This window comes from Myripristis murdjan, chromosome 14, assembly GCF_902150065.1.
Source record: "Myripristis murdjan chromosome 14, fMyrMur1.1, whole genome shotgun sequence".
NCBI lineage: Eukaryota > Metazoa > Chordata > Actinopteri > Holocentriformes > Holocentridae > Myripristis > Myripristis murdjan.
The window spans coordinates 13,689,715-13,712,812 of NC_043993.1; the positions used below are offsets into that span (position 1 = coordinate 13,689,715).

Genomic DNA, 23,098 nt, shown 5'->3' on the forward strand with positions numbered 1-23,098 from the left:
ACTTCCCTCTTGTTTTTCTGTTTTGTTTTGTTTTTGTTTTTCATATTTTTTAAAGACCTGAACATATTTACTCTGACCTGAGCGATCTCTACAAATTTCTCTTGTTTCTGCATTTTGGTATTTTCACATGTGGAAATACGCAAACTAAATAAACTAAATAGAAAGCTCCAGCATCCCACAAAAAAGAAAAAGTCCATTGTTGAGTTCAATGGCAAGTTGGGCCCCACTTGAATAAATCTTAAGAGAGAGAGAGACCAAAGACAGAGCGGGTTTCTCAGTTTCAGTAAATACCTCCAATTTTACGTCATGTAATGACTACAATAAATATGTAGGATTGTCAATATTTTATATGTTTGTTTAATAGAAAATACATTCACAGTTGTTGAAAAGAGATGTGTTGGGGCTCACCCAGTAGAGCACATACCGCATATCAAGTCCTTATAATGGCAGTCTGGGTTTGGGTCCGGCCCGGGCCCTTTGCTGCTTGTTATCCTCTCTCCCCTGCTTTTTCCTGAATCTTTCGCTACTGTCACTGTCAAATGAAGCAGAAATGCCAAAAAAGGGTCTTTAAAAAAAAGAAAGGAAAGAGATGTCTTGTGTAGCTGTTCTCCTCAATCAGGCCTCTCATTAACACGGACCGCTCAGTTTTTCCCTCTTCCTTGTCATCTGAGGCAGCAACCCATTCCCTAGCTCTTCACACAAGTCTTGTGGGAGGATTTTTGGACATTACAGTAGCTGGAGTTGTCCCATGGGCAAGGGAAGGATGCTGACACAAACTCTGAATGAATCTTCTTTCACCTCTCTGAAGGCTGGCTTAGCACTGCCTCGTTATTAGAGGCCTACCATTTGCCTCTTCGTGAGGGTTTCTGTTCCCTCAGGGCAGTGATGGAGCCGCAGCATGACTGAGCCCTGCAGTTGAAGCTGGGGGAGGTGAAATGACTTTGGCTTGGTTTGAAACTGGTGGAAGTAAAATTGGTTTCCTGGTGTCCCTGTTGAGTTGAAATACTGAGGATATGGCTGCCAGTCCGTGTCCTCAACATCATCATTCTTCACCCCGCCGTGGTAATTCGCCACAGGATTACACAGAACCTCGATCACCTGCCATGTTGCTTGATCTCATAACTTGATGGACAAAATTCAGAAGAATCCTGCCTAGGTTTCTTCAAGAAACGAAGAAACCACGGGAGATATGAGTGATGTTTGTGTCACTGGTGAGTTAAGGTTCTTGGGATATTGGTCCCAATCTGTTTCCTCAGCATCATTATTCTTCACCGTCTGTCCCTTTAGGAGAGGCCTGATGTCAGAGTACGACTGAGCACCAGAGTTAAAGTTGAAGTGGTGGTTTGGATTCTTCCAGTGAAAAGATATGTGAGGCAGAGTTGCCATCACCTTCTGCATGTCTTGATCGTTTAACTTGTAGAAACTTGGGAGAAATTTTTTTTTAGGTCTGTATGCTATCCATCAATGTAAGATAATACATAGTAGAAGCAGTGAAAGGAAAATTATATTAGATTATATAGGCCTGTTTCAGTCTAACCTGTTGAATAATAAAATTGTTTACATGTCCTGGTGTTTAACAAATAAATAACTATTGAATTTTATAGGTTTTGAATTGTCAAATATGTTTCTATGACCCTGTTGCTTTTGAATATGATTGCCTTATGCCAGAGCATTTTCTTCTCCAGAAAGGCTATTTACAAAAAAATAGAATAGTCTAACTGAATAGCCCAGATACATGAATAGGTTAATCTGATTCAGCGGAGTAAAGTCTGAGTCATCTTGTGTGATTAGAAATGTAGCACCAGCAGGCCTACACACTGGTAACATGAGGTTGTTTTCATCATTTTGATTTCAGTGGCTTTTAATTTAAGAGCATTTCTTTTAATGTGGGTGAAAAAAGGCTTGTGCCATTTGAATCGGACGCACTGGGAAAATAAACCGCAGATTGCTTAGAAAATGTGACCTGTTTTGTCCAATATTATGTGAGAATTTATTGCTCTGATGGTTTTCATTTCAGTAAATCTAAATATATTGCTTTTTATATGGATGAAAGGCATAGACATATGCCATTTGCGGAGACCGTTTTACCAAAATAGACTGTGACTCTTGGTGAATGTAAGTTGACTCATGATGGTTTAGAGTGCACACACACACACTGAATTGATGATTGGTTGTTATCCAGAGTTGCCTCCAGGCTGGCAGTAACACCGACACTGATCTGAGCCCATGTGACATGCAGCATCTTACTTCTGTCTCCCTCATGCCACTCCTGAATATTATTCAAGTAAATTGCATGCTACAACCTTGAGGCTATTAATAAACACTTCATGTGTTCAGATATACCATTATTTGTTAAACTGCATTTGAAGTGCTCTGGCCCAGATAATGTTTCTTTCTGTGACATTATGGAAAATTTTCAGTCATGCTTGCAGCAGCTTGACCACAGCTCATTAGTAGTCAAGCTGCTGCAACCAACAACTTAAACCAAAGCCTATAAAGAGAGAAAGCTGAGCCATAGCCATATACTGCAGTGAGGCAAAATAAGACTGCAGTATAGTCTTTGGTAAATACAGGAGAATACATGGCTCTCAATGCAGGTAAATACGATTAAATGATCATCAAAGTTTTATTTCAGATATTTACAAGTAACTGAACTATTTCTGTCACTGTTACTGGGTCCAGTGTTTATATCAAAGACATAATGATAACCTGAGATGCAATCCTAGCACTGAGGCTGTGTGATGTTAAATGTTCCAGATTTTATTCATCGACTGTCGTAAAAATATTGTCCATTTCACAGTTTAAAAGTTATGTTTCATAGGGCTGAAGTCTCTCAAAAGTGGAGTCCAAAGTGTTGTTTTGTCTCCCACCAGTCAAATAACTTGTCATCATCTTTGTTCCTCCCCTATTCTGTTCTCAGCCAATTACATGACTTCTGGCGTCTCGACTACTGGGAGGATGACCTGAGGAGGAGGCGGAGATTCGTGCGAAATGCCTTTGGCTCCACCCATGCCGACGTGTCACTCAAATCCCTGGAAGAATATGGTCAGTCACCTGCACCATAACCAGAATGCAGAACACCCGCTACAAGTACATGTTCTTTACCTTTCGTTTTTTGGTCTGACACACACACTCCCTCCAACAGGTACAGAGGAAGAGGATGAAGGGCTTAAGTCAAAGAAGAATTTCCGCAGCCAATCAGTGGTCAGCCAGAACCCGGAGGCTGAGCTAATGCTGGAGGGAGATGATGACGCCGTCAGCCTGCTGCAGGAGAAGGAGATTGACAACCTTGCTGGTGAGATGCACACACACACACACACAAAGATACACACAGATACACACACTGTACTGCATTTTTACAGAAGAGTAAACTCTCTATTGCTCTCATTTCTAGTTCGTTTCCGACCGCGACTTTTTATCTCCAGAGGCAAGTTGGTGCTTTAAAAAAAAATCAGCCTTGACCCACTAACAATCCAACTGATTTATCTGATTCAAGAAAATACTCGGCAGTCCTGATTCACTAAAAAATGATACTGATCCAAATCAAACCAAACCAAACAGTAATCCTCTTGTAATCCAACAGTTCTCCTGTGACTTAAACACTTGATAGTTTGTTTACGTGGTGAGTAAAGTAGAGGAAGCTAGGAATTAATAGATCTCAATTAACATGAATTGATCGTGTTCCTATGTTATTTTAGTTTTCGATTGTGTATAAAGATTACTGATTATTCTTGTCTGTGTCATGATCCTGTTAGTACTACAGATTCCTTTAGTTAGGGGTTCTCAACCTGGGGCCTGGGGGCCAATCATGGGTCCTTGAAGGGGTTCCCCAGAAAAAAAGGATATTTTCACTCTTATTTCATTGACTAGAGGTTAGCACAATGAGCAAATGTATAAGAATGGCCATTCAGTTCATAGGTTTCACACTTTTCACTGTTAATCTGGAAATCTACAGTATAGACAGTCATGGAATAACTAAATCTAATTGGACGGGGACCCCTGAAAGTACATCTTATCGCCCTCATCTGTATCAATTTGGGGCTCTGTAACGCTAAACAGGTTGAGAACCACTGCCTCAAGTTGTCGGCTTAGTAATTCTGAGCTACAAATTTGTCCCCCCAGGCCCAGTTGTGCTGAGCACCCCGGCTCAGCTGGTCGCTCCTGTGGTGGTTGCAAGAGGCACTCTGTCCATCACCACAACTGAGATCTACTTCGAGGTGGATGAAGAGGACCCTGCTTTCAAGAAGATCGATGCCAAAGTAGGCACACAGTCCCATCCTTTATTATTACTCAGTGCATGGAGGAGTTATGATGTTATGATGTGGTAAAGAATGATGAATGCCACTCAGTTCACAAACTTTTATAACTTAGAAACGCCTTAGGAGTTCAGGGTAACTCTTTTCCCCCATCATAACCCAAAATGTAAGAGACTCAGCACTACCAGAAAATTTCTACCACACTGCCCTCTGGGGGTTCAAACCTTCAGGCATGTTGCATCTCTGATCACACCCAATCAGTGACGCAGCTGAAGGTACTTTTCCATTGACAGCTGCTGAAAATACTGTTTCCACATCACTAATTGGTTATGGCCAGGAGTGCAACAATATGCCTTAAGGTTTCAACCCCTAGACGCCACTGCAGCCAAAGTTTTTTTTGCCTTGCATGATTTAGTGTTGAGTTACTCTTAAAATGCTGAATTTATGTGTTCACTGCTTTAGTGTTTGTGTAAAATGGAACCCCAAACATTGCATCACCTCCAGTCCATTGATGGAAAAGTTCATTGTTTAGCTTACTTTTTTTGCGCTTGGGGTTTGGACTGGGTTGGATCGATTGTTCTGATGTCATAATGTGTGTTAAAAATGTCTCCTGTTTTCGTACTGGTCCATCCTGAACAGGTCCTGGCCTACTCTGAGGGTCTGCATGGTAAATGGATGTTCAGTGAGATCCGAGCCGTGTTCTCCAGACGCTACCTGCTGCAGAATACCGGGCTAGAGGTCTTCATGGCCAACAGGAGTAAGGCTGCACATTTCGCATTAGATCGTAGTTCCTAGTCATTGGTTGTACATCAGCATGGCAAGGAAGTTAAATGTATGAGGACCATTTGTGTACTTGTTTGTTATACCTAGCTCTTTGCATCATACTGTTGTTCATTCTTCCAGTTTTACTGTCTGTCAGTAGCAGAAGAAAAGTTGGCAGGCTAACAAAAATGCAAAATCTGTGAGCAGCAGTGCACCTCTAGCATATTTTCTTTTTGACTTTGCTCTGCCCCTTTTGTCAATTTTTTTGTCGATCTACAATTCAGTTAATTGAGTGATTGTTTCAGTACTAATAAACATCAGCCATCACAGTAACCACCTGACTATATTTTGTCTCTTTCTCCCCAGCGTCTGTGATGTTTAACTTCCCCGACCAGGCCACAGTGAAGAGGGTGGTCTACAGTCTGCCAAGAGTGGGCGTGGGAACGAGCTACGGCCTGCCACAGGCCAGGTGGGTACCGGGTGGAGCAGCGTAGCAATCCATGGCTGAAAAGGTTTTTTTATGAAGCAGAAACACATCCAGTCAGTCTGCAAGGCTTGCACATTTGAGCTGCAATAGATTGTTTTGCCTAGAGCGCGATACCATTGAAAGAATATTTATTTGAAATAATGTGTGTGCCCCAGGCGGATCTCGTTGGCCACGCCTCGTCAGCTGTTCAAGTCCTCCAACATGACACAGCGCTGGCAGCGGAGAGAGATCTCCAACTTTGAGTACCTCATGTTCCTCAACACTATTGCAGGTAACACACACTCCCAGTGATCCTCACGTGAGCCCCTTGTGTGCATTAGCTGACACAGTGGAATTTAGCCTGTAAATAACATGTGAGCGGGTTAGAGAGCCAACATGCAATCCAAACTGAGGTGCATTGGTTGAGCCAACTTCCTTTTTTCTATCTTTTCTATCTTTTTTCGCTGCCTTACTCCTTGAATAACTTGCAGCTCAGCTACACCTGGCATGATACAAGTCCCATTGGTTTTGTTGTTATCTTTTGGGGATTTATAGTCATTTTTGGTTGTTATGTATAGTAAATGCATAAACATTTGTGTGTACATTCAAAATAAAAGTGAATACAGACTGTTTCTGTACATGAGAAATGGTGTATTTGAGAGGAAATCAGACAACCTGTAAGAATGTACCGTACAGTGAGCAACAGAAACTTAACGTATAGTACAACATGCATCTGCTGTGAAGTAAATTAATTTTCAAAGAGCACAAGATGCTTTGTCCTGATGTATTCAATACATAATAGAAGAACGAGTTTCAACTTTCAAATACACATCCAGGAAGAGTAAGCTAATTACAGTGCAGTGCTGCTGCAGCTGCATAAAGCCAACCCAGTTCAGGAGTTCATGAGAAGTTCACTGCACACTGTAATGAACTGCTCACGATTTCATGGGTCTAGCAACGTATCCTCTTAAACTTGTGGTGCAGAACAAAACGTGCAAAGTGCAAGTGAGACTAAAACGCAGGGCTACACCGGGCATGCAGATGTATGCTTGGTTTAGTGCTACACATCTAGGCAAATGGTGACAGTCTCTGTCAGCTGTGGACGCTGGGCAATCTGAGCACACGAGCTAAGCCAGAGAAAACATGTTTAAACACCTTTGCATATGTTTGCATGTAGAGGTTTGTCAACAGCTTATGCAGTTTTATCTGGGCCTGCCTGTGTGTCTGTCATCACAGTAACAAACAAGCTCTGTTGGTGTCATGCCAAGCCCTGTCTGGCATTGTATGCAAGCTCACACAGACAAGTTCGTGTCACTGGTGAAACATCTGAGTGGGTGCCCATTTGTTTAGGCATGAGGGCTTTGAGGCCTGAAACGTGTAGCCATATGATTGTGCCAGTGAATAACAAAATACTGCAGTTTGCATGAATATTTTTAGACTGTTACTCTGTGTAGAATTACAGTAAAACAGCTAAATGATGCAATTAATTCAATATTGTATTGTCATAACAACCAAAGTTAAACAAGTAAACATACTTGTGACACCTTGTTTGCTATAGTTTGGGAACATCTTTAACAGAGTGACAGAACTGTATCCATGCTGTTGTGTCCAGCTGTCCTCTTATTATTTCCCTCTCCTCCCCCTGCTATGCCCATCCAGGGAGAACCTATAATGATTTGAACCAATACCCTGTCTTCCCCTGGGTCTTGACCAACTATGACTCTGAGGAGCTGGATCTCACACTACCTGGCAATTTCAGAGACCTCTCCAAGGTTGGAGCACACAGACACGCTCAACACAGCTTTCCTAATGAAGCGCAGAGCCTGCAGTCAACACTAGGGATGCACTGATACGATGTTTTGAGGCAGATATAGATACTGCATATAGATAGGATATATATCTTGTAGGAATCATCACACCAGTGCAGGTGCAAACCACTGTAAGCTTTGCAGATAGGACTGTCTTAAGAAAATGATTCCTTCCTTTTTCTTTTCTTTTTTTTTCAAAACAAAAGACTGTGTTAGTTTAGTTTTAGTTTTAGTGCCAATTTCACAATCATCCAGATGTCAACAGGAAAAATAAATCTGCACCAACATCAGTATGAATGAATGAGCTTGACGTATTTATATATCGCTTTTTAAAGCTGTTATCAATTAATACAGGTAGTCTGTTGATGTATGGGTCCAGCCCTAATTACCACTGACATGCAAAGGCCTGCTTAGCATTATTTAGCTTTGTCTACAGTAAGACAAAACATAATCTCAATATTTTGCTGCTTTTTGCCCAGCCCACCTAGAAAGGATCAAAATTAATTTGAGTTTTGCTAGTTTCATTGTCTTATCTACTGATAGTTGTAAATATGAAATTGTGATGCCCTCCAATGAAAAGTATGGCATTGTTTATTATGACTGACTCTGTTCTGTTAGCCCATCGGAGCACTGAACCCCAAGCGGGCAGCGTTTTATGCAGAACGCTATGAGACGTGGGAGGACGACGGCACACCTCCTCATCATTACACAACCTTATACTCTACTGCTCATACAACACTGTCGTGGATGCTCAGGATAGTGAGTACCCAGTACACACACACACACACACACACACACACTCTCAACCTCTCATAGCCATTTGAACGTACTTTACAGACGAGCTGTGGCCTGAAATTAATTTGTCTTGTTTCATCCCTGCAGGAGCCCTTTACGACATTTTTCCTCAATGCCAATGACAAAAAGTTTGACCATCCAGAGAGAGCTTTCTCCGGGATCGGACGCTCGTGGAGGAACTGCCAGAGGGACACGGCCGATGTCAAGGTACAAGTTTGCAGTGGAATGAGAAAGGAGGGAATGAGAAGTTGAAGTGGCTTGTTGTTAAAAGATTACACCATAAAATCCGCTTGAAATACACCAGTATTCAGGTGGAAACGAAGGAATGCATACAATAACTAGAAAAGAACATTTCTTTGAGGAGATGTGTGGGCTGGCAGTGTGCTTTCTGCAGCCGGGGAAGGTTAAGAAGTTAAGAAATTTCAGTGAGAAGGAAAAAAAAAATAGAATTGAATATTTTAAAAAGCAAAAAGAGCCTTCCAAAATTGAATACATCCGCACATCTTCTGATGCACCTGAACATTTATTGAAGCTGAAAGCAAGTAGAAGCAGTCAGAGTCCAAAGTTATGGAGAAAATAATGAGAATTCAGAAATGGAGGAAATAGCCTGAAGGTGCTAGCTGTGAGCTCACCTCAATAATAGCTGGCTTTATTTGTATAGCACTTTAATCTTGATATTCTGCTTTACAGATAAAACAGTGAAAAATGAAAGCAAGTATGAGTGATAACAGTGTTGTATGAAACTGTGTGTTGCTGCCGTGTCCTACAGGAGCTGATCCCCGAGTTCTACTACCTGCCAGAGATGTTTGTCAATAGTAATGAGTATGAATTGGGGGTGCGGGATGACGGGGTACCAGTCTGTGATGTGGAGCTTCCCGCCTGGGCCAAGAAACCTGAGGACTTTGTCCGCATCAACCGTATGGTAAGGGGCCCATGTGGTCTTTGCTAAAATATAATGAACTTGATAGGAAGTTTTTTTTTATATGTTCCATAAATCTGCAGAAATCATTTTTTTACAGAATAACTGAGAGGAAAATGCTGCCTTGGTTTCAGCTTTTTTTTTTTTTTTTTTTTTATAAAACTTCACTGCTTTTGCTCTGCCCCTGTTCCTCTGCCCCAGGCGCTGGAGAGCGAGTTTGTGTCGTGCCAACTCCACCAGTGGATTGACCTAATATTTGGCTACAAGCAGCGAGGACCTGAAGCAGTCCGAGCTCTCAACGTGTTCAACTTCCTGTCCTACGAGGGAGCCGTCAACCTAGACAATCTAGACGCTGCGCAACGGGAGGTCTGTTTCTAGGGCAACACATCACTCTCGCCTTAGTCTCATATTTATTATTAGAGTGGTAACCGGTGTAGGAATTATCCTTCATAAGTTCATCCTGCTGCTATCCTGCATTTACAGTGCAGTCACTCTTTCTTCAAGGTTATAGAACAGAAGCAAATTAATGTAAGGCAATACAAAACTTACCTCTAAAGTTTTATTGTGAAAGCAAACTTGATTTTTTTTTCCAAATACAGTCCAGCAAGCATACAGTAAAATATTGAACGTCAACCTCGACTGTATCTATTTGTCATCACCAACTCTGCAGTACTGAATAAGCTGTGAGCCCTGTACAAATATGTATCGATTAAAATAGAAATACATATCTTTACTTAAACTGTGTCTCTGTGTAACCGCTTGCCTCTGTTCCTTTCCCGTCTCACCTCTCTCTTGCCTGTCTCTCTCTCTCCAGTCAATGGAGGCCCAGATTCAGGCCTGTGGTCAGATTCCCTCCCAGCTGCTGATTGAGCCACATCCCCCTCGCTCCTCTGCCATGCACCTGGTGAGACTAACACCTATAGCTAGGGACACACTAGGCGACTTTCCCCCGAAATTTCAGCCTTTGCCTTTATTTGTGTCATCTAATGAGTTCCCTGAGCATCTTAAGGATCCTGCAGGAGAAACTGTCTTCTGGAGTTACACTCGAGTGATGCAGTTTTAGTGCTCCTAGGACCTGCTAGCAATATGTAGTTTAGATAAATTGTAAACTCATACAAGTTAAAAGAAAAGCCAAACTATATTATGAACAAAAATACATATCTTAGAAACAAAAAAAACAAAACAAAGAAATCATCCTCAGGGGAAAATGTAAAAGTCACTGCTTCACCGTTGTTTACAATAGCAGGGCCCGCAGTGTTGTGTACATATGTATTTGCTATTCAAAAAAGCATCTTCTAGGATTCTGCTTGGTTTATAGAGTGCTCCAAAATGTTTTTTTTTTTCCTTTTGGTCTGTAAAATCAATGTAAAAAAATGCATATGTAGCAGCAGGCTCTGCCAGTGGAAACAACTATTTGTCAAAACCACATAGTGCGCCTTTAAGACAAAATCTAACATATTTGATTTTGTCTTAAAAAATCAAACGTGTTTGATTTTGTTGCCAGTCCTAGAGACTCTCATGGCAAAATAGTCCAAAGGCAATGAAATCGTAGGTGAAACAGTACAAGCAGTCCTTTGTGACTGGCTGTGAGAGTGCTGCAAAATCTGTTCAACTCTGGCAGCGCAACATACACTTTAAATCGTTGCATCATGTTGTTGAGCACTGGGTGGCAGCAATCCACCATTTAGTTTACTTACTATTGCCTACCCCTGTAAAAATATAGATTTTCATCCCCTAGATTTCCAGATGTCAAATGTGACACCCTCTAGTCCAGAGATTCAGCAAATTGAAGGTGTTAAGTGTGAAATCTCACCTAGTGTATCCATAGCTGAAGTAAAACTTAAACTACTGCTACTTAGTTAAACTCAACTACTACTTTTATACTTTTATGTTAAGTTCCATAACTGTATTCTATGTAGTTGTTCACAAAAATACACATTGTTCACTTCAACATGCTGGACTAGAACAATAACAAGCCTTTATTGTAGTTGCTGATTTCTGTTATGACAAGCAACAGGAAATTATGTGTCGTCTTCAGTAATTGTGTGTCACATTTTAATCCATTTCAGCCCTCAGATTTCAGTGTATTTGAGTCAGCATTGCATTAGCTAGAAGGACTGTGACGCTTAAGGTTTTTGGAATTGCAACATTTTATTGTACACAGTTTGGAGTTTTTTTTTTTGTTAAGCAAGAAGTTCTGACTTGGTTTGAGCCTCTCTGTCCTCCCTGCTGCCCACAGCAGCAGCCCAAAGCCTCAGTGTCTCCACATCAGAGCCCTCCATGTCAACCCAAACCTCCCGGTCCTGACCCCCTGCCCACCAGTGCCTCCTTCCTCCTCTCCTGGGCCTAGAGCCACCCTCAGTGTGTGTACCTGCTTTGACCCTGTGCTCCCACTAATATACCTTTTCCCTTCCCTCCCTCTCTGTCCCATCTGTTCTTTGTCTCTCCCTGTGCCCCTTCCTCTTACGCTCCATCTCCCTTTTCCTCCCCTCTCTCCTCTGGCCCTCCACCCTCGCTCTGCCCCCTCCTCTCTCTCTCTCTCTCTCTCTCTCTCTCTCTCTCTCTCTCTCTGTGTCTCTCTGTCGCTCTCTTTCTGTCTCACCAGTGTTTCCTTCCTCAGAGCCCTCTGATGTTTAAGGATCAGATGCAGCAGGATGTCATCATGGTGCTCAAGTTCCCCTCCAACTCCCCAGTCACACACGTGGCAGCAAACACACTCCCCCACCTCAGTATACCAGCAGCCGTGACTGTCACTTGTAGCCGGCTGTTTGCTGTCAACCGCTGGCACAACACAGTCGGTGAGTGCGGGATGTGTGTGTAGGACATGTGTTTGCAGTCGGGTACTGTTAGTTTTAATTGGCTTATATGTAGCAGCAAGTGTCATGCAGTTGTATGTACTGGCAGGTGGTTGTGGTGATCACTAGAGATCCAGGAGTGTTCTGGTTTGTTTTTTATGCCATGGCTGCCAGAAACACACAAAAACATGATACAGGTGTCACAAAAAATAGGTTTAAGAAATACGACTGGAACTTGAAGACTTTCCATATTTTTTGTCCTGCTGCTATGGTATATACAAGGCAGAACATCATGTTATGATGGTGTGTGAGTGTGTAAATACATTCTAACACACACCAGCGCATGATAGGCATTTTTTTTTTTTTTTTTTTGCACCACAGGTTCCTCCTGCAGAGTCAGTAATGATCAGATTGTGATTAGATTTCAGAGCACCTTGCTGCCTAAACCTGCATATTAACCAAGACACACTGATAATCTTGAATCTGTTTTAACTCCTTAACTCTTCAAGATAAATTGTAGAGTTCATATTAAAGAATATGCTTGGTGTATTTTACTCTTAAGCCTCATTTTTTGTTAGGGGGGAGTGTAATTGAAGACCATCCGCTTAAAGAGCCTGTTTTTGGTGTGTCCAGTCTTAGCTAATAAAACATGTTTAGTCTACTTCATCGATAGCTGTCCATTTTAGTCCCTATCAGTCGGCTGCACTAACCTAATCATTTGATAATTAATGCATAAATTACCTTCATTAACACTTAATAAGTATAAGTGGTTACGTTAGATATAGCATGGTGATTTTGGCATGGCATTAAGCAGCTTAAGAGCATCTGTGTAGTGATGGACACATTGGGCGTGTGTGTGTGTGTATGCGTGTGTGTGTGTGTGTGTGTGTGTGTGTGTGTGTGTGTGTGTGTGACTGTCTATAATATTTGACCTTTAAACCCTCAGGTCTCCGTGGAGCTCCAGGATACTCCCTGGAACAGGCTCATCATCTGCCCATTGAGATGGACCCTCTCATAGGTCAGTGCACACTGAGTCAAGTCTCCACAGCTTCTCACATGCCTTTGACATTTTATGTGCCAACGCTGTTGTCCAGACTGACTCACAGTACAAGCAACTATAGAACCAACATTATGTAGTAATATTTAGGACATCATTATCCCAAGCCAGATAATGAGGTCACCAGTGGGACTGAAAGTAATGGATCACATGATGCACTTTGGATTTATTTATATCTCTCAGTCATAAGCTGTAAAAAACCCGCTGCAGTGTGCCTGACCTGAACTTTTCCCTAAGACGTCGTGCCCAGTGATGAGTGATTGGGAAAGACTAAAGTTTATTATCGTAAATAGCTTGTTAACATCTTTGCATTTGTATGTCTTCATTAGTCCGCTAACACCTCCGTGTTCATGTCTCGTCTAGCAAACAACTCAGGCGTGAACAAGCGTCAGATCACTGACCTGGTGGACCAGAGCATCCAGATCAACACTCACTGTTTTGTGGTTACCGCCGACAACCGCTACATCCTCGTCTGTGGCTTCTGGGACAAGAGCTTCCGCGTCTACTCCACTGAAACCGGTAGATTTTCTATCATTTATGAGACATGCTGAGCATGCATGTTTACTCTCAGCTGTCAAGTGTCTCTAAACTCTTCATTAAGTTAAGTGTTTTTTTGTTTTTTTTTTAAACATTTATTTACCTAGGGAAGCTTTGCTGAGGATGCGCTTGGTCTTTTTCAGCAAGGCCATTCCCTGCTTTTCATTTATGTAGCTACACACATTCACACCTGGAGACATGCTGTTATTTACCACACAGCCATAGAAAAGATGGTGAATAAAAAGAAAGATAGCGGACTCAATTGACAGAGTTTGGCACCATCTACCTGACCTTGCTATCTAAGCCATTCACCACCTGCTACAGTGGACAGGCCTGCCTCCACAGGGTCCTTCCCTTTTAACAGATCAACTTTGGTTTCCTCCACCTAAAAACAGAGCTTGTTGGTGAAATCTCATCCAGCAAGCTAACACAGAGGGTTGAAATGAATGCAAATAACACTAAAAATGGTCTTTTTTTAAATTTCCCCTTACAGGCCATTTAAAGACTAACTAAACATATATGATTAAAAACCTGATTAGTGGTTTTGTGATAGGCGATGTAAGTGTGGCAGCCACAGCTAATGAAGATAAATTGAATTCACTGAAGCATATTTTTTATGTGCCATTGACCCAGAATTGACAATACGCTGATTAAAACTGCTGTCCCATTTAACTGTAATGTCTATAGTATCAAGTTTGTCATTTTGATCATGAAGCCACTCTCAAATGAGCCTCCCCAACACCAGTGGTTTTTCTCAGCATAGAGACCCCACCCTCAGCTTCTGGAAAATCGGGCTGTGTTGTCCCTCAATGTTGCTAACAGAAAATATTTCTGCTAGTATGACAAGTTTCTCGCAAATTCCCACTGATACCAGTAAGCATGAATGACAGAGCTACACACACTGAACCCTCTGATTGCTGTACCAGTCAGCATGGTGCTGTGCTGTGCGAGTCCACTCTCTTTATATCTCACAGCCTGTTTTTGACCATAGCCTCCACTCCCGCTCTTTTGTAGAAGCTGTAGTTTAAGTGTTTTGCTCAAGTGCACCTCAGCCGTTGTTGAAGGAGGGCAGAAGGTTATTTTTTCACTTTCCCTTTCCACAGATTTGAGAAGTTTACTTTGTGTTGGTCCTTTATGCTGCAGCTAGCACACAACTGTGTAGTACATTTAATCTTGATGCTATAAAAGCATGGCTTTCCAAGGTATGAACCAGTGGTCGACCACTGTTGGTTTTGCAGTGGCTGACATCATTTTTGTTGTTGTTTTCAATTTGATTAAAAAATAACAAATATGACATAAAATTGCTGAACTTAAATAAACATCTATATAATCCTAATGTTATTGTTTACATTGTCGGTGTTTGCTTAAGCAGATCCACACTCTGTCTGCAGTGCACTTATTTTGAATAAAAAATATATCATCTAAATCAGTGTTCACAGGTAATCAAAAAACTAAACTGTGTAAAAAAACAACTTGTGAATGAAAAATAGATAACGTTTCACTGCACTTAACAAGAGCATTAATCAGCAGATAAGGGGGAGCATTAACATCATTCCACAGCAGCCACACTGACAGATGTATCTGCAGACATTACTGTTTTATCGGCCCAGTGAGCGCAGAAATCAGAAATCAGACAATGCTGGTGATCAGCATTGTCTGATTCTCAAAATGCCAAATTTTGGCCTCTAGTATAAAATATGACAGTTCATGAAATAAGCAGACAAAATCCTTGTCCTCATCTCCGGCACTCCTTCCTCCCTACAGGCAAGCTGACCCAGATAGTGTTTGGCCACTGGGATGTGGTGACGTGTCTGGCCAGGTCAGAGTCCTACATCGGAGGAGACTGCTATATTGTGTCTGGCTCCAGAGACGCCACTCTGCTGCTGTGGTACTGGAGCGGACGACACCACATCATAGGGGACAACCCCAATAACAGTGAGTGGCAAAAGCCTGGAAACGGAGTGTGTGTAGCTGTGTTGAATGTGTGTGTGTGGGGGGAACTGCTTTAGACTGTACATTGATCAGTGCTTTGAATCAGCTCATGATATTGCTCTCTAGGGAGACTGAAGGCTTGCAGTTAAGAAACCATTTTATCACTCCATTTCTTTAACAGTGGACTAATGATTGTTGCTTGAATGAACGCCTCGGGGTACCCGTGTTTATGCAGGTTGAGAAAGTGTGGTCCTGAGAAAAAGTAAAGTTAAGAAACCCCGCTTTTTATAGCGATGTGCCTGTAATTATGTTCTCCCCTCCAGGTGACTACCCTGCTCCTCGAGCAGTACTGACAGGCCATGACCATGAGGTGGTGTGTGTGTCTGTCTGTGCAGAGCTGGGACTGGTCATCAGTGGAGCTAAAGGTTAGTGAGTCTGCACGTGTGTTTCTACCTGGCACAGGTGGAAAATTTATTTAACAGTGTCCGTGGGTTTGTACATGTGAAGGATTACAGAGGCACCAGATTGAGTTGAATACATTTTCTGAGTGGGAAGTTTAGTTGACAAAAGTTTCAGCACTCAGGTTTTCATCAGTGTGCATACACAAGACTCACTGCTGTCTGCAACTTCTGTTGGCAAGGGTAGGTAATCAGGTGTAATTGCACACCTAAAGGAAAATACTTCTACTGTATGTGATGCAAAAAAAAAAAAACATACAAAAATATAGTGAAGTATTTATATGTATTTCTCCCATGAAGATGGATCATATTTTTTAGTACCATTTGTAGCCTACATGCACATGCATTCATAAAGACTGGAGATTTGAGACCATTCATTAATCAATCTTTCAGTTGTTTTACAGTTCATTAAAATAGAGAAATATCAAGCTCCTTGCTCATCCCAGTACGATACATACTGTTATGATGTGGCCGCTTTGACTCCAGTCTAACTAATTTGCTCTCAGTATCGCCCTCTCTTGAACCTGGTGGAACTCAAATGCTATACATTTAAGGTCATTCACTGAATTCAAGAGATGCCTAGCTTCAGGTGAATCCATGTTGGTTATATTGCTTTTATGTTCACTCAATCGCTGTTAAAGTTTCCTTTAGGTTTTACCTGCATAATATTTTCTACATGGACAAATAAGCACATACACAACTTGGGCAGAGTTGCTGGTTATGCAGTATCTGATTACATGTTGATGTTGTTGTTGTTGTTGTTTTTTAACCTGGCTGGTCAAAAAAAATATCTTGCTTGAACTATGTACATATGGAAAGCATAATTCCTGTCTGGAAAACAACCTGGGAAGTTCATTATCATACAGATGCATAATTAATGATCTTTTTAAGAAAAAAAAAAAGAAGCCAAACAGTAGAATGGAAAACATAAAAACATCCCCAAAAAAGAAATGTGCAGTTTGCATTATACATACGGCTGCAGTGGAAGCAACTCAGCCTCAGACAGGTGTGTGGAAGTATCTGTCATTACTGAACCAAGCTGTACTCATCGTGGTAGTGCCACTATAGGTCATGCTTACAAGCTTGTTTTTGTCTTGTTCCTGCTCAGAGGGCCCATGCCTGGTCCACACCATCACAGGAGACCTGCTGAGGGCCCTGGAGGGGCCCGAGCTATGCCAGCGGCCCCGTCTCATCTCGGTCTCCAGTGAGGGTCACTGCATCATCTGCTACGAGAGAGGCCGCTTCTGCAACTTCAGCATAAATGGGAAACTGCTGGCCCAGATGGAGGTCAACGACTCCACACGGGTAGGGCCGCCTGTGTCAACATAGTATGCAAACATATTATTGTGTTTGCACCCTGAACGCTGTATGCACAGGTGTACTCACATGCTGTCAGACAACACGGTAATGTGCTAACCATTGTCCATATACACACCGGAGCTGTTGAGCATTTATTTATGCCCTTTTTTTTCTCTCTTTTGTCAGGCAATCCTGTTGAGTAGTGATGGGCAGAACCTGGTGACGGGAGGTGATAACGGGGTTGTGGAGGTGTGGCAGGCATGTGACTTCAAGCAGCTTTACATCTACCCAGGCTGTGATGCCGGCATCCGCGCCATGGACCTCTCACATGACCAGAGGTAACATGGGCTGGGTGGCGCTCGGACAGAGACAGATAGCTGTAGAGAGACCTTTAATCAAGCCTGGTATCTTTAAGCGTTTTTTTTTTCTGAACCTAGCCTGACCCAGAAACCAGAAAGCTGAATCCTTTCCAACCAAAGCCTGAAGAATTTCTGTCCAAATCCAACCACCACCAGCCAGAGTCTCAATGAAACATTTATATCAGTTATATCAAGATGGTTTATCTTTAGGCTACGTATTAACTCTGATCTACACAGTGCCTGCCACTCTCTGAATAAAACAGAATGATGGACAATCTAACAGGCTGTATCCACCCAAAAGCTCAATCCCAAATTACGTTTAAATGCCACTTAAATCATTTTTTTCATCAATCCATGACTTAAGACAGCATGTATCCAAAATCCATTAAAAGTTAAAATAAGTAAGAAAGACATCAAATCTGAAACCCAAAGCTAAAAATATGACTACACCCAGCCCATATACTTGAAATCTGAGCGTTGTCCAAACCCAGCGTGACCCGACACGAGTCGCCGGGTCCTGTTGGGCTCAGGCAGGCGTCAGGCTCTGAGACACAGTGAGAATTTGTGTGAGAGGAACAGAATTTGGGGCTGTATTTTCATACAGAGCTGCCATTGGGGAGGTAAACAATGCAGCTGTTGTGGGGCCCTGAGAGCTAGAGGGGGGCTCTACGGGGCCTGTGCAGAATACAAAATGATCAGTAATTGTGCAGTTATTTTCATAAAAACAGCCTAAACCTCAAGTTTTGTCCCCCTCAGGGAGAATGTATAATGGTGCTGTTTTTTTTTTTTTTAATCTGCATATTATTCAGCTGAGGCTTGTTATTTTTTTTAAATTGGTGTTTGTTTCTTGCCCCTCAGCACTAAAGGAAATAATGGATTTCATCGTGTTGGAGATGTGATCTAACGCAGTGGTGCATCTGTTGTGATGCAGTGTGTTGTGATGTGCTTTGCCCTCAGGACTCTGATCACCGGCATGGCGTCCGGCAGCATCGTAGCGTTCAACATCGACTTCAACCGCTGGCACTACGAGCACCAGAACAGGTACTGAGGCGGACCGAGTGAGGGAGAGGAGGAGCGGAGGATGGAGAGAGGAGTGACGGACAAAGAGGCAGAGGAGGAGGACATGCGTTCTGCTGTGTATCTGGAAGGGGGGGAAGCTTACAGGTACAAAGGAGGAGGAAAACAAGTAAGGAACAATGGATTGGTTTGCGAAACCCTAAGCTCTTTTCCCTTGTGCAAGTTCACATGATGCGAGGAAGCGGCGCATCCCGGCGCTGGCGGAAATACTTCCTCTGTGCATACGTGTAAGTATACACACGTGTGTAGCCACAGACACATAATACCCCGAAGAAACACACCAAAACCTGCTAATATAATACACAGACTGGAGAGTGGGGAGAAAAAAAGAACAAGTGAAGTAGACGTTGTGTGGGTTGACCAGGCCCGTACCACACAGAGGACTGGTGCAGCAGCTGTTACTGGTACGCTTAATGCTTCACGGGCAAAGAACTGAACTTTTATTATTATTATTATCATTATCATTATTATTATAATTATTAATATTATTATTTTAATTGCTTTTGTTCTATATTGTTTTTGTTTTGGGGGGAAGTTGAGCAATGGAAGTATTTGGGTGGACCATAAATTAATATTCCTATGATGCGTCTAAACTGATCTGAGATGGTATGAACTGAACCAGCCCCACCCACTGATCAAAATAGGTGCTATTGGCTTGAACTTAAATCCACCTTTGACAAATTGCCTGAGGTTAAGTTTTTATTTCGTTTTAGTATTTTTTTTGGTTATTTTAATTTTACTTTATTTTTCTTTTTTTTCCCCTTAGTTTTTATTTCCCCTTTTTTAACCCACAGCAGGGTAAATATGATTTTTATGTAAATAAGGCTCTGCTTCCTTTGGAGTCTACACTTGTTCTTTCACTACACAAACTGCGCTTATCACCTTTAATTTATTAATGACTTGCTGTATGTAAAATATTGTGTAATAATTATTATAATGTTGACAAGGCCGAGGGTAATGGCGACGGTGACGAGCGGGATGATGATTGTTTTGGCGGTGATGACGGTAACGATGAAGCGATCTTGCCAGTGTCACCAAGGATGACAACCACAAGATGAACATGATTTCCTTTGTATATTTGGTGATTGTTTTGTCAAATATGTACATATAGTCTTGGTTCAGGCTTGGTGGGAGACTTAATCAACTGAATAAGACTGAAAACGCAGAGGAAACCTTCACTTACCCACATTTGTTGATTATTTAAAAAAAGAGAATCAAATCAATGTAAGTTTGTTTTGTATTTGCACTTTGCACCAATCACATATCATTATTTATTAGCTTGGTTCTTTCTGGTCGGCTGCCATTTTGTTTAGGTCCATTTTCCCTAGGGGATTATTTGTGCATTGATGTTTGTATTTAAAACGTTGAGCTCATGTGTGATTATTAAGTTGTACAACCTCACAGTTGTAAGCAATATCATGATTCTGTAGCTGATAGAGGTGGGAAGGAGGGAGACGAGGGGGATGAAATGTGAGATGTACTGTATGTGTGAAAGCCATCTTGATCAAATACACACATGCACATACTCTATCAACAGGTTCAACTTACGTATCCAAAAAAAAGGTAAAATATTTTTGGATCTATGAAACCCTAAAAACTATTGTATTCATGTTTTATTGCAAAGATGTAAAATATGACATGTGTGAGTTGAAAAAAAAAAATCATAAGAAAAATAAAATATGCAAAGAATTTGATGACTTGACTTTTCATTGGTGGTAAGATTGCACTTTTATTTCACTCTGGGTGTTTAATTTTTTTCTTCACGAGAGAGAAAGAGACTTCAAGGACTTCTTTTTTTGAACCTTTATGATGAAACATTAGTGTAAGAGGAATACTTCACCCTAAAAATGATGTTTTTAGTGTTTAGTTCTTGAGGAGACTCTTGAGTTATCATGTTGCACTACAAAAAGTTTTGACCCACTTGTTGACTTCGCTGCCTTGCCCACTTTGCTGTCTTCTGTCTTTATCTTTATCCTTTCTTTATTCTTCTTTCTTTACAGATGTGTCTGTTACTGTTATGCACATAGCACTTGTGAAGAACACACACACACACACACACACACACACACATTGACATGGCAAAAGAAATCCCAGTTTTAAGTGGAACTTTTCGCTGTCTGACCAATCTGCGCCGTCTTTGTCAGGGTCTCATCCTGCAGGGTCTCCTACCTGCATCAAGTCCCTGAACCGTCTGGGATAATCGGTGCAGAAAAAGTCTCAACATCCACCCAATGAAGCGCTCTTGAGCAAAGCACTTAACCCGAAACCACTCCTGTGAGGCAGCTCAGTTTCAGCAAACAAGCATGGACAAGGCGGCTGCTAGGCATGAATGTGTGCAAATGTATGAATGAGAGGCAAAATACTGCCGCTTAGATGAAAGTTCAGCAGACGTTTCAAATGAAGGGCAGAAAATAGAAAAAGTGGTGGGAGCTGTGCAAGGTAACAGGATACTGAACCACCAGGTGAAGCGGTGGAGCCACAAAGCAGCCATGAGAGCAGAGTGAACCAGAAATAAGGACATGTCCTTAATAAAACTGCAAAAAGTGTTTTCTTTTTTATAATGTGTCTTGTGTTCAGTGAAAACGAGGAAGAATCTCACCGAGCCAGAGCCGTTCCGAGCCTTTATGGGGCCCTAAGCAGAATTAGATTTGGGGCCCTTCCACTGCCTCAGTGCCACCAATGCTATTGAGCTCGTATTGCCCATGCTTGATCATTCACACACCTACTAAAAATCCAACACGTCCATCATCAGTAGTATCAGTTGTAGCTGTGTCGCTTACATCACACCAATTTGAGCCTGGTATGCTTTTACCCTTCTATGGCTTTTAATCTTAAAAGGCATAAAACTCATATTAGTGATCCGGTGTTAATATGCAATATAATATTCAAGTGTCATACTGAACGTGGTGTATTGAAAAGTCAGTCTGTCAACAGATGAACCCTAACACCATGCAATTTGTAACACCATGATTACAATGTTATGCATTGGTTAAAATGAAGATAAATGTTTTATAATGTTCTGTATTCGTTTTAGGGTTGACTCTCACACTTCATTAAGCAAAATATTATGCATGTAATCTCTTGGCTGCGTTGGACAAAAATTCATCCCCAGTGAGAATGGTGAATTAATTGTTAACAACAGCGTTTTCAAACATTCTCTACACAAAATGCTCAAAGTATCAAAAGGACAAAAGGCTCATCATTATAATTGCTAAGGTTATTTGCTGGGACTTCATCATGGATCTAAAACACAGCTCATTTTGCTCTTTACTTCCATCTGAAATTACACCGTTTTGGTTTCATGCCTCGATTTTATTTTGAAATATGGCACTACTGTGAGAGAGCTTACTTCTCTAGCGTATAACTAATAATTTAACCCCCTCAAGTATAACTAATAATCAAGTATAACTAATAATTTAACCCCCATATAAACCCCCATGTAAATTAATAATTTGTTTACTTTGTGGATCATACACCTCTTTCTGGAGCCTCAAAGTGTTACACCCATGACAAGCACAAGCATAACAGATCTAACCCAAACAGAAACCCAATAAAACCTTGGACTGGAATGTTTATTTTTTAATTCCTTATTTATCTTTTAAATTAATTCTCTCTTATCTGTGTGCTCTGACTCAGATCACACTGATAGCTCGTCTGACTTTACTCATGAAAATCGACATCAAAAACAGTCATAAGTTGATCAAATCAACTGGAACAACTCTTGTTTGTTTGTTTTTTAGTTTTTTAGATGAGAAAATTGAGAAATCTTTTTTTTTTTTTTTTTTAAATCGTGTCTACAATTACTATATAGCTCACATTGTGGCACATTCTCTTCCAAATTATTTTTTCTAATGTAGGAATGTCTGTGGCCATTATTAAAATGCACGAGGAATACATATACACTACTTATCAGGTCCACCTGTACAGTCTAATACAGTTCAGTGCAACAGCTCTGCCATAAATTCGACCTTTTAAGAAAGTTTTTAATGTTCAGTTTTATGTTGACATTGTGGAGAATGTGTAAATTTAAGTCTATGTTTATTATTGAGGTTGTAGTTTGCAGAGGTCTTGTACTGGCATTATATTGAGAGGTGTTTCTAATTTTTTGTCCTCCCAGTTTATCTACATGAGGGGGACAGAATAATGGAAACACCTCTAAATAAAATACAATCCAGTACAACAGCAGCACTAACTATGAGCTCAATGCCAAAAACAGAACTGAATGAACACCTCTATTACTGTGACAAAAAGAAAACCTGAGCATTATAGGCATCATAAGAGTGAACTTTATGGCAGAACAGTTGTGTTGGACTGTATTAGATTGTATAGATGTACCTAATAAAATGGCCACTGAGTGTGTGTGGTTTGCTACATCTCAACAACTTGATTTTTTTCTGCGTGTGTGTGAATATCCACACAACAAGCCCAATCCAAAACTTGTTAGACTACTCATGTTAACAAGTTAATGAAATAAAATTTTATGCTTGAATCTCACGTGGTCCCTAGGTTTCTTATTCTCACAAGCTGTCCTAATTAGGCCATGTGAAAGATCATATGACAATGCATTATAAAAAAGCA

At 41.3% G+C, this 23,098-nt stretch overlaps 1 protein-coding gene across 5 annotated transcripts in view; it reads left to right on the forward strand.

The window, feature by feature from the left end:
* Positions 1-19,729, forward strand: part of nbeaa (neurobeachin a) — a 115,418-nt gene extending 95,689 nt beyond the window's left edge. For 2 of the 5 annotated variants that reach the window (XM_030068808.1, XM_030068810.1), the window contains 20 exons: positions 2,921-3,045; positions 3,146-3,295; positions 4,123-4,259; positions 4,896-5,013; positions 5,385-5,487; positions 5,661-5,776; positions 7,144-7,256; positions 7,911-8,051; positions 8,175-8,294; positions 8,857-9,009; positions 9,208-9,372; positions 9,821-9,910; positions 11,612-11,804; positions 12,748-12,819; positions 13,222-13,377; positions 15,160-15,330; positions 15,651-15,752; positions 16,894-17,090; positions 17,271-17,422; positions 18,401-19,729. In XM_030068808.1, the coding sequence (XP_029924668.1) occupies positions 2,921-3,045; positions 3,146-3,295; positions 4,123-4,259; positions 4,896-5,013; positions 5,385-5,487; positions 5,661-5,776; positions 7,144-7,256; positions 7,911-8,051; positions 8,175-8,294; positions 8,857-9,009; positions 9,208-9,372; positions 9,821-9,910; positions 11,612-11,804; positions 12,748-12,819; positions 13,222-13,377; positions 15,160-15,330; positions 15,651-15,752; positions 16,894-17,090; positions 17,271-17,422; positions 18,401-18,491 (2,665 nt within the window). In that variant the 3' untranslated portion in view covers positions 18,492-19,729. Of the gene's footprint in view, positions 1-2,920; positions 3,046-3,145; positions 3,296-4,122; positions 4,260-4,547; positions 4,616-4,895; positions 5,014-5,384; positions 5,488-5,660; positions 5,777-7,143; positions 7,257-7,910; positions 8,052-8,174; positions 8,295-8,856; positions 9,010-9,207; positions 9,373-9,820; positions 9,911-11,611; positions 11,805-12,747; positions 12,820-13,221; positions 13,378-15,159; positions 15,331-15,650; positions 15,753-16,893; positions 17,091-17,270; positions 17,423-18,400 lie in introns of those variants that run through there. The other 3 variants (XM_030068809.1, XM_030068813.1, XM_030068814.1) reach the window with 2 other exon arrangements.
* Positions 19,730-23,098: the final 3,369 nt, after the last annotated feature.